General features: G+C 41.5%; 1 protein-coding gene across 1 annotated transcript in view; it reads left to right on the forward strand.

The window, feature by feature from the left end:
* The window catches only part of APBA1 (amyloid beta precursor protein binding family A member 1), a 98540-nt gene extending 86986 nt beyond the window's left edge, over nt 1-11554 (forward strand). The window contains exons 8-12 of the mRNA XM_072859086.1: nt 2237-2416; nt 3233-3445; nt 8019-8138; nt 8796-8936; nt 10338-11554. Coding sequence (XP_072715187.1) covers nt 2237-2416; nt 3233-3445; nt 8019-8138; nt 8796-8936; nt 10338-10409 — 726 coding nt within the window. The 3' untranslated portion in view covers nt 10410-11554. The remainder of the gene's footprint in view (nt 1-2236; nt 2417-3232; nt 3446-8018; nt 8139-8795; nt 8937-10337) is intronic.
* Nucleotides 11555-11997: the final 443 nt, after the last annotated feature.

Raw genomic sequence — 11997 nt, forward strand, 5'->3', positions numbered from 1 at the left:
CATGTGGTGGTCTGACTATGATCCAGACTTCCTGGATCTGTTTCCCAGGCTACTATTAATACTTTGGCTAGTTGGAATCTATGCTTCTTTTTGGGGACCATGGACATTACTTCTGTGGTTTGTTTGGATCAGCCCATATTTGTGTCAGATGTGATCCTCCCTGTGCCACTAGATATTGACCTGGAAAGTACATGCCTGTAGATCCAATAAAAGCATTGCTCAGTGGTGTGAAAATATGCTGAGAAATTGCAGGAGATATGTCAGCTCTCCTTACTCAAGGTATAGTTCACAAATAGCTTGCAAAATTTATCTCAAATACCCAAATGACCAAGAAAGAGTTAGAATGGAAACATTTTAGCACCTGTTAGCAGCAGGGAGATGGCAGCTTCAAAGATTTTGTACATCCAGTGGAGTAGTACAGCCTGTTTGTATTATAAAACTCATGTATGTATCATTATCACCTCTTCTTCTTCTGGGACAGCTGGGTATTTAGAAGAATTTACCCAGTAACTGACACAGAAGTTGTAAGCCCTCAAGCGGGTGTTGGCCAGAATGTGTCTCTGCTTGGAAGAGTCCTTATCTAAGGAGGACAGCACCAGATTTTCAACTGTATTTAGAGCGGGATCTTCAAATGAGCTGAACCCTAGTGACGTGTCCAAATGCTGGGTGTCTAAATGGGAGCTGATCTCTTCTTGGAGAGAAGATACATGTGTGTGAATGTAAAGTCTGCGTTTATCTCCTCACCTGGGTTACTGAGCTATGGAGGTGTAGTTTTCCTATGTGCTTGCTGTCTAGTTCTTGGTGTCAGAACTGGGTTGATCAGAGCATTGGTAAAATACTGCCGGTCTAGATACTAGCCTTTTCAGCAACAGCAATCATGCTATTCTCATCAACAGGTTTAGCGCTAGTTTGAGTTGCCTTAAGGTACAATCAGCTTTTTATTTCAGGATTGGGAACCTTTCCTTTATTAGGGACCAAGCTGGACTTTAAATACAGCTGGTAGGCTGCATAAAAATACACCTCAGCAGTATTGGTTCATCACCAGCACTCCCCCAGGCCCACCTTGTCAGCTGTGGAGCACTCCTCTTCCCTCCCTTCACCACAGCCAGCACCGTGCTCCAGGGGCTGTTTCAGTACACATCACGGCCAACTCCTGTGCACTGCTCAGTGCTTACTGCACATATCCAGTGCTTATTGCATGTTTCGCTCCAGGTATGCACAGCAGTACTCTGCACCATGCTGTGCTGCTTTCCTCTCCTGTCCATTACCTGTCTCATACTAACCATGGGCACTACTTCAAAGGGAGGCATCCCTCTGGTCTGCTGTTTCCAGCTGCATCCCCCACCTTGCATGACACAGAGCTTTCCCTGTGTCTGCCTCATGCCCAGTTTCTCTCCCACTGCTGCAGATGTAGAACAGCTCATGGTGGGAGTAATGCAGTGTGGTGAGTGGTGCGTTTGGTGCCTTTAGGTGCAGAGAAGGCTACGGGAAGCTGCAGGTGCAAGAGGGTGCACACAGAGGACAGGCTGAGAAGGAAAGGGGAAGGGAACTGGCAGAATCATGGGAGTTGTAGGGAGGGAAACAGGAAATGGAAGGGAGAGAGGCTGAAGGAGGTAGCAGGGTGGAGAAGGAGATGTGTGGCATTTCCAGTCACTTCAAGGCCTGGATCTGATCACTAGTTACTGCCCTTTTCCTGTTTCATCTGAGAATGAGGTAGGAGCAGCTAATATGGACATGATGCTTTTAAAGGAGGGTAAGAAAAGGAGGAAATATCCTTTTAAATGTGGTTGCATGTTTTCTAGTAGACATTTTAATTTTCACTGCTGGCTTGTCAGAGAATGGCATTGCCTCTTCTAGAAGGGAGGGCCATCTGGGAGCTGCATGTGTGGGAAGAATTGTAGGTGCAAGCTACACTCACTGCAGCAGGTATACCTTTACATTCATATTAGCAGTTCTTACCTGTGAAAGGATGGCTTTATTTATATTTCTCATTTATAATTGCATACCAAGTTGGATTCATGGCACAGGTGAATGTGTTGACATTTTGTGGGTCTTTTAAATTAATTTTTAATGCAAGAATATTTTTGAAACTGGATTGCAGTAACTTGACTTGTAGGTTTGTCATCTTGACTTGATGATCCATTTTACAGTGTGATTGTAACAGAGAAAGTGTCAGTGGACAAGACCATCGGAATATTTCACTTTTTTCTTTTCTCTTGTCTGGGAACTGTTACAGGCACAGCTGATTGCACAGTCCATAGGTCAAGCATTTAGTGTGGCCTACCAGGAATTTCTGAGGGCAAATGGAATCAACCCAGAAGACCTTAGCCAGAAGGAATATAGTGACTTGCTCAATACCCAGGACATGTACAATGATGACCTGATTCACTTCTCCAAATCTGAAAACTGCAAAGATGTATGTCTCATTTTTTTCCCTAACAGCATTAAGCTGCTCTGTACCAGTTGCAGGCCCATGCTGGTGGAAGTCAGAAAACCATTAATACTTCCTATAAATTACCTCAGTGAGCCTAGAATATCCTCCCAAGTAGGACATCCTGTCATCAGTTCTGTTCCAAAGGCAAACAGTGAACCCAAAATTTATGAGCAGAGAAATGATTTACCATCTGTTTGTGTTCTTTTTACCATACAATTTGCAGACGTTTGACATTGTATGTTAATGAAATGAATTTAAAACAGATTAACAGAGTAATACAATTTAATGGATTACAGTAAACAATATAAAATTTACAGAGGCACAGGTGTTTGTGGAAGTGGCTGATTCCAGATTTTAAAGGATTGTATTTGCTGAAAGGATTTGCAGCTTGGTTAATAAAGCTGCACCACTGCAACACACAGGTAGTGGTTTTCTGATCCACAGTCATAAACTCTTGCCGTCTCTTCCTGTTTAGCTTTGTCCACTGAAGCCCATGGGACCAGAGTTTCTTCTACTCCAGTTTCCTCTGCTCATATGCAGAAATAAGTTGTGGGGGGTGTTTCACACTAAGCAAAATCTATATTATGTAGTGTTGATTATTTCATGTTTGAATAGAAATGAAATGTAATAGAACGCGTACCCTATTTTGTTTTGCCTTTGAATTAGAAACGTGGGTTGCAAAGAAAGAGAGGTATGTGTTGGTTGGTTACATTAATGTTTGGGGGGGGGGGGGGTGTTAGTCAGTTCCATATGTGTGAAGAAGCCTTTTTTTTTGAAACATTTTTTCTTATGATACAGGTTTACATTGAAAAGCAAAAGGGAGAAATCTTAGGTGTAGTGATTGTGGAGTCTGGCTGGGGATCCATTTTGCCTACAGTTATCATAGCCAACATGATGCATGGAGGACCAGCAGAGAAGTCTGGGAAGCTGAACATAGGGGACCAGATCATGTCAATCAATGGGACCAGTTTGGTTGGTTTACCACTCTCAACATGTCAGAGCATTATAAAGGTATGGAGAATGTTTCTGGAAGTTACACATTTTAAAGGGGTTACATAATAGGAGAGCATAAACTATAGAACTCTGAAGTAAATTCTTACCAAATGTTTGCATAGCACTCCATTTCATGATCTTTAAACTACAGTGGGAATTATGCTACACTGATTTTCTAAAGCCCAGAAAGTGAGCTGTGCCATTTACTTGTATAGGCAAGGACTCTGCAGAACTTCACTCCACAAGAGAATATTTTGTTCGGAAGGAAGATGTTACCAGATATACATCTGAAGACACTTAAAATTTTATGTGAAAAATATTAGGCACAGGTGCCTAATATTGTCCTAGGCCATATTAGCTATTTAAATGCCTCCTAATATCTGGCTGAAATAGAGCTAATGCTTGTTGTTGTTGTTGTTGTTTATAACTATTTTTAAAACTTTTAAACTTTGAATTAAAGACATACTTACCCCCTGTAGAAACTTTGCCTGAATTATTTGAAAGTGTGATGCTTCTCTTCACTTGGCTAAATGGGATATTTTAATTAGAAGAGCTTGCTTCTACTTGTCAGAAAAGTATGTGACTGCAAAAAGCATGCAGGTGAACTGAAACTGAACAGTGTCTGGGGTAGCTGTAGCATACAAGGGAACAGGTATTTAAACATCAGAGTTTCAAGAGCTGGAAAGGTGCATCACTAGGGAATGTTTGAGATGAAGCTATATGGACTTTGTTATTTATCTAAATAGCCCCACAAAGCTCCTGCAGATCATAACATGTAGACATGTTGGTGGTGCACTCTACAGAAATCCTTCTCTGATTGCTAGGAATATGCCTGTTAAACTTACTTACTCATTTATTTAGGCAACTTTCTGGTAACAAGTTGTATTATGTAATATGTTTTTTGTATTTTGTAAGTTTTTAAATTGAAAAGTAAATTTTGCATTTACAAAATAAATTTACAAAGTAAAAAAAAAAATTACAAAGTAGATATTTATTTTTTTGTCCATGGATTAGTTTCTTAATACTTGAACTAAGATGTTTGCTATAAAGTCTTTCCATTCTGGTTTCCAAAAATGTTAATGCTGAGTTCTGGTGAGTAATAGATGCATAAATCACTGAACCAGCCATTTTAGATTCAGTGAGCAGAAATGATAGCCTGGAAGTGTAGCATACTGAAAACATGGCGAAAACAGTCTTACATTTGTGAAGGAAGGGGAAAAAAATAGTATTAAATATCTTTGTGCCAGCTTCAGTAGAACAAAACTCCCTGCAAATTTAGGCTTTTTGTGTTAGCCATACTTGTTTCCTATCCCACATCAGTTTTATTTCTAAAACTGTGATGAGTTACACTTCTCTGATTCAGAGCCTTTTCAGGTGGAGTTTCATTGTGCTCGTCTGTACTTTCTCAAACCAGAAACAACCAGCTTTGCTGTTTCCAGCTTCTGCAGACCTTTCTCTTCCTCACTGATACTTACTGCTGTTGCCATAGGAACTGCTAGCCATTTATTTTGTCCTTCTAAAGAGAAGATAGTCTGTATGTTTGCGGGTCTTCATAACCATACATCTGGAGCTGTTCATATAGCAATTCTGATAACAAGTATATATACAACTGAATTATCTAAGCACACATTTAAATGTGGCAGAAAGGTCTCAGGATTTCAGGTTTCTTTAGCATAGAATCAATCATAGAATCATTAAGGTTGGAAAAGACCTCTAGGATCATCTAGTCCAACCATCAACCCAACACCTCCATGCCTACTAAACGATGTCCCTAAGTACCACATCTACACGTTTTTTGAACTTCTCCAGGGATGGTGACTCCACCACCTCTCTGGGCAGCCTGTCCCAATGCTTGACCACCCTTTCAGTAAAGAAATTTTTCCTAATGTCCAATCTAAACCTCTCCTGACGCACCTTGAGGCCATTGCCTCTTGTCCTATCACTTGTTACTTGGGAGAAGAGACCGACCCCCACCTCGCTACAACCTCCTTTCAGGTAGTTGTAGGGAGTGAGAAGGTCTCCCCTCGGCCTCTGCTTCTCCAGGCTGAACAACCCCAGTTCCCTCAGCCGCTCCTCATCAGACTTGTGCTCTAGACCCTTCACCAGCTTCGTTGCCCTTCTCTGGACACGCTCCAGCACCTCAATGTCTCTCTTGTACTGAGAGGCCCAAAACTGAACACAGTATTTGAGGTGTGGCCTCACCAGTGCCGAGTACAGGGGGACGATCACTGCCCTACTCCTGCTGGACACGCTATTCCTGATACAAGCCAGGATGCCATTGGCCTTCTTGGCCACCTGGGCACACTGCTGCCTCATGGTCAGCCGGCTGTCAACCAGCACCCCCAGGTCCTTTTCTGCGAGGCAGCTTTCCAGCCACTCTTCCCCAAGCCTGTAGCGTTGCATGGGGTAAGGATTCCTATAAAAACATGAGAATATTATGTAGGTAAGAAGAGTATCTTGCAAGCACTTCAATTAAGATAATTTCAGTATTATGGATGTAATCCTTGCCACTAATTGACCATAAACCAATTGCATACTGACAGAGTTCGGAAGAAGCTTTCCATACTTGGTGGTTATTCCCTAATTGTATCTTTTTCAGAAGCATCTGGTGCTGGCTACTATCAGAAGCAGACTCGGGGACTAGATAAGCAAATAAGTTGGTCAGATGATGCAATTGTTTTGTTTCTGATCAGCACGTATTACCAGTCTGCATAATACTGGAAATTAGCCACTCCTGAAATACATGTGCTTTCTGTAAAATTAGAAAATTATTTGTTGGGGACCACATTACTTTTTTTTTCGAGGAATACATATAAATAACTTGCACATTCATCAGGGAATTAAGTGTGCAATGGTATCAGTTCTGTTGAGGGCATGTAACCTGAGTGAAGTTAAATGACTGAAGTTAGATGCCTAAATTCCTCATAGAGATGGGCATTCCAGTACTCTGCATGACTCCTGCTCTCCTGGATTTAGAAGGCTGAGGCAAAAGCCCCTCAGCCTTTTGAATAAACATCATACCCACAGCTTAGTACAGGTAGATTAGTCACTGTCCTCTACTACGTGTGTTGTTGTGAATATAGAAGATGAATGGCCCTTGAGCATGTGTGGTGTGCTGCGAACTCCTCACCAGAGTGGAGGAGTCCATAGTCATGGAAGAGATGGGGTACCTTCTTTCTGCTGAGGGTGGAGTAGAGGCAGTTCCCACAGCCACGTGCTTTCTGATTTTGTGTTCACATGCCCGATCTCTTGGGCGTGTGAACTTTCAATAATGAGCCACGCTGAGCTCAGCACTGTGGAAGTGAGGGTAACTCTTTCCCATGTGATGATTGCATCCAGTTTAATGCACTGACAAAAAAACAGACTCTAAGGCAGTTCACCCTGGCAGGATGCCAGTCTAGTTGTTGAAGTCACTGCTGAATCTGGAGTTTAGCTCAACAGAATCAGCAGCAGTAAACTGGATGTAGAGACTTAAATGTATTACCTTAGCTATAGCAGGAATTATTTTTTAGAATTAACCTTTTGAAGTCAGTGTCAGACACCCGTTAGTTGCACTGGAATCCAGATTTCAATTGTACATATAAAAGGAATTCAGAAGTAGGTACTGGAATTGTTAGTTGTTGTATTAAGCAAGGTGGAAGTTGCTGTATTCTTTATAAAGCATTTCTTTCTTGATGTGGATTTTATTTACATATTTGTTTAAGGCTAATCCTTTGTGTGAATTAAGCATTTTGGAAAAATATCTTAACAATCTCCAAGAGCTCTGAATACTTGAAGTTGTACAAGGGGCCAGATTGCCGTTATCTGCATTTTACATTTGAGTTTTCATGGAGCCATGCAATTACAGAGTCTCTGAGGCTGGCAGTCACCGCGGAAGCTGGTCTAGACCAACGCTTTGGTTCAAAGTAGAGCACATTGCTTAGGGCTGTGCCCACTAGGGTTTAACTAACTCCAAAGTTGGATACTCCACAACCTCTTTGGGTAACATGTTCTGTTTTTTTGGCATCGTGACAGTAAAAATAAATTTTCCTCCTTAAGTTTCTTCTGGTAGCAAGGAGTTCATGACAAATGTGATATAACTCGTTTAGAGAGGGAGGAGGAACAGAAATTAGGAGCACTGCTTATACAAGCATGATGTGAACAGGAGCTGCTGTCTGCTTGACAGAATTGAATATATCCTATTAGGGAAGCTGCTTATTTGTAGCTGCTTATTTTTAAAATTTTATTTCCCATCCAAAGTCATTGGCTTTTTTGGTGAGCTGCATAGACCTGTTTAATATTCTTTTTATACATGATCTGTGTTATCAAATGAAGAAATTGCCGACAGGAAGCTAGTGTTCTTAAAACAACTGTGTCAGCTTCTTGGCAAGAAAAATTTGATATTTTTCTGATAATTTTGCCTTCACTGAATATTCTGATGCTTGTGTCTAGCATTCAGTGATCAGATTCTGTTGTAATGCATACAAAGAGCTGTTTATTAAGGGCTGTTCCCATATCAATATTTTGATACTTTTTTTTCCCCCTGCAGTGCTTATGTTAAATGTTTCACTCTGTCTTTGACAGCATGTTTCATGGTGATTTCTTTTCACAGGGTTTGAAAAACCAGGCCCGGGTTAAACTGAACATAGTTAGGTGTCCTCCAGTAACCACAGTCTTGATCAGGAGACCAGACCTCAGATATCAGTTGGGCTTCAGTGTACAGAACGGGATTGTAAGTAGCTTCCACACTCTCTGGTAAAGCTTTAATATACCTGAAACTTCTTATCCATTTCTGGGTAAGTTTCCATTTGGGACGAGGGAAACTGCCATTTTCTCCCTTACAGCAAGCAGGACTTTGCACATGTGTTAAGACTAAGATATAAAAGCTAAGTTAATCAGAGTTATTTTTTTCTTTGACTTACTTCACAACTTTAAAGTCAGCCAGAGGAACAGAAAAGCTATTTTAGGTTAGAGAAACAAAAATGTGTCAGAGAGGCTGCTTTCAGTCTGCATCATTCATGTCTCTAACCAAGCCATTGCATGATCTCACAAGAAAAAGACTGTCCTTGATCCTTTTTTGTTGTAAGGCATCTGCATCCTGAACATTGTTAAACTGTGGCCCTGCATACACTCTTAAATTTGCAAACCACAGCACTTGATGTACAACACAAACAGCCTTTTCTGACAGTTTGTTCTGCTCTTGGAAGAGAATATCCAGCACTTATTTGTCACTAACAAATTTTACTTTGAATCAGTGGTCAATTACATTTTAGAATTTGTTGCAAGCCTCTGTGTTTAACTGCTGATTTACAGTTTACAGGCAAAAATGGGTAATCTAAAGGCTCTGTTCCTTATCCAGACCCTGACAAATTTGTCCTTTCCCTTCCAGATCTGTAGCCTTATGAGAGGAGGTATAGCAGAGCGAGGAGGTGTGCGTGTCGGCCATCGGATCATTGAAATCAATGGACAGAGTGTTGTAGCAACACCTCATGAGAAAATTGTTCACATTCTCTCAAATGCTGTTGGTGAGGTAAGAGCAGGCAATGTGTCTAGACAATATAACATAGTTCATCGCTGTTACCATTAACAACCAGTGGAAACCAGTAACAAGTGGTGTCCCTCAAGGGACTATGCTGGGACCAATACTTTTTAATATTTTCGTCAATGACATGGACAGTGGCATTGAGTACACCCTCAGCAAGTTTGCAGACGACAACAAGCTCAGTGGTGCGGTTGATAAGCTGAAGGAAAGGCCATTAGAGGGACCTTGACAGGCTTGAAAAGAGGGCCCATGTGACCCTCATGAAGCTCAAAAAGGCCAAGTACAAGGTCCTGCACATGGGTCTGTGCATGAACAGACCCACATCAATACAGGCTGGGGCATGAATGGATTGAGAACAGCCCTGCAGAGAAGGACTTGGGGGATACTGGTGGATGAAAAATTGAAAGTGAGCTGGCAACGTGTGCTCGCAGCCCAGAAAGCCAATTGTATCCTGGGCTGCACCCAAAGAAGTGTGGCAACAGATTGAGGGAGGTGATTCTGCCCCTCTACTCCGCTCTGGTGAGACCCCACCTGGAGTACTGAGCCCATTTCTGGGGTCCCCAGCACAGGAAAGACATGGACCTGTTGGAGCGGGTCCAGAGGAGGGCCACAAAAATGATTGGAGGGCTGGAACACCTCTCCTGTGAGGAAAGGCTGAAAGAGTTGGATTTGTTCAGCCTGGAGAAGAGAAGGCTCCGGGGAGACCTTATTGCAGCCTTTCAGTACTTAAAGGGGGCTTATAAGAAAGATGGGAACAGACTTTTTAGTAGGGCCTGTAGTGGTAGGACAAGAGGCAATGGTTTTAAACTGAAAGAGGGTAGATTTAGATTGGACATAAGGAAGAAATGCTTCACAATGAGGGTGGTGAGGCCCTGGAACAGGTTGCCCAGAGAAGTTGTGTGTGCCCCATCCCTGGAAGTGTTCAAGGTCAGGTTGGACAGGGCTCTGAGGAACCTGATCTAGTTTAAGATGTCCCTGCCCCAAACCGGCAGGGCGGTTTGGACTAGATGGTCTTCAAAGGTCCCTTCCAACGTAAACTGTTCCATAGTTCTGTGATTCTACCTCAGTGAGCTTGTTGCTATTCAAATCTAAAAAGTGGAGGTGAGAGCAAGCCAGCACACCATTTCTTTTATTATTTACCAGTAGTTCTCCTATGTTTTAGAAGAACCCTAATCTGAAAATATGAAGTGTCCACAACTTTAGATGGTTCATTGATACTAAACATACTGTTTCATAAAATCACCACCTGCAATACTTTAATAAGGGTACGAAAACTCTTAGGTTTTACCTTTCCCTTCTGTCCTGTATGACTGTAGCTAGTTCCTTCACCAATGCTGTGTTGTAGTATGCATGTTAGGAGCATTGATTAACTTGTCTTATTTCCTCTAGATTCATATGAAGACTATGCCAGCTGCCATGTACAGACTGTTGACTGCGCAAGAGCAACCAGTTTACATCTGAAGCCGACGCCTCACTGTCACAATGTGCACGGAGGATGTTTTTCCTTATTAGTGCTTGTCTCTCTAGTGCTGCATTTCTGTGTCTGCAGAGACATTTCTCTCTCTCCCTCCCCTCCCCTCCCCCCCGCTTCACAGACACAAACACCCTGTCTCTCTCTCCTCCCTCCCTTTTTCCTCTTCTCCCCACCATTTTCCTGTATTTTGGGAAGGGGCAAGATATATCTATGGGACTATTTTGGTTGCATCTTTTTACAAGTGAAACTTCATGCAGTTCCACATGCAAAACAGGAAAATAACAGCAGCATCGTTCACAGCAGGATTCACAAAGAAGATTGACTCTACTTCATGCTACATAACCAGTTTTATTTTTGTGGCTATAATTTGACAAACTGAGTAAATTAAATGTTGTTGAATGAAAGATGTCTTTACCAAACAGATAAAAGCATAGGGTGCAAAGTGTTCTCTTGGATATCCTGCATGTGACTTTGCTTTTCCTGCCCTACTTTCCCACAGGCACTGGGCTCAGTATTAAAGGTTTATGTCTGTAGGGAAAGTAGGATACTGAAAGGATAGTTTTGCCCTCAGGAATAATTACCTGCTTATGAACGCTCAGTAAATGCTGCTGTTGTAAAATGGTCTGTCCAAATACACACCTTTTAATTCCCCTCTGTTATCAGTTCTTCACAGTAGTAGCACCCAAAAAGGTACTCTGCGAGTTGCTGAAACATGTTACGCTTGCGTTACTTACACTAAGAGATTTCAGGAGGCATTTTTTACAGCTGCCTCCCCCTCTCTGCCCCCAGGTTTCTAAGTCTTTGTTTACTTCTACTTTGTTTTTAAATGCAACATGTCTTTTATAGTCCCTTGCCTATTTTAGAGATTAAAGGACAGGGGGAGGATCTTTAAATATCTACAAGACAAATAGCGATGGGCTTTCCTGAATAGCTACACTTTTTCTAGGCTCTTAATTCTGAATTTTGTGCACACAGCCAGGTGTGCCAGTGTATATAGACATTTTTAAAATTGTGCTTGCTATTTATGAAGTTTGAATATAAGAGATCTGCAGACTATTCTAAGTAATTTTGTTCTCTGAGCCAGTTTTAACATATATTTTTGTCCAAAGACCTGTCTAATTTTATTGACTTTCTCTTTAGTTCGTGCTATAGATAACAGTGGAAGGGATGAGGTGGGAATAAACTTATTTATTTTGTTATATAATTTAACTTGTGATTTTTTTTTTTCCATATGTATGGCACTTAAAAGAGATATGTGTGTATTATATGCACTTGTATGAAGATGATAAACTGTAGGGATGTATGAAATCTAGGATTTGATTGGCCTCTAACTTGCATGCTAGAGACAAAAGGGGAAAAAAGGGTTGGGTTGTTTTTTTTTTTTTTTTAAGGGGGGGTGGGGGGGGGGAGGGAGAAGCAGTGGCTTTTCTTCCTAGCGAGAGGAAAATTCTCCATTCTCTGTAGTTACTTTTTACCAGGACTGTATACTGGTGTTTATGCTGAAATTGAACTGTGCATTTAGTCCAGGCTAATATGTTAATTTCTTTTAAAGAAACAGTTTCTGCTGTGTTTTAC

This window comes from Ciconia boyciana, chromosome 4, assembly GCF_034638445.1.
Source record: "Ciconia boyciana chromosome 4, ASM3463844v1, whole genome shotgun sequence".
Taxonomy (NCBI): Eukaryota; Metazoa; Chordata; class Aves; order Ciconiiformes; family Ciconiidae; genus Ciconia; species Ciconia boyciana.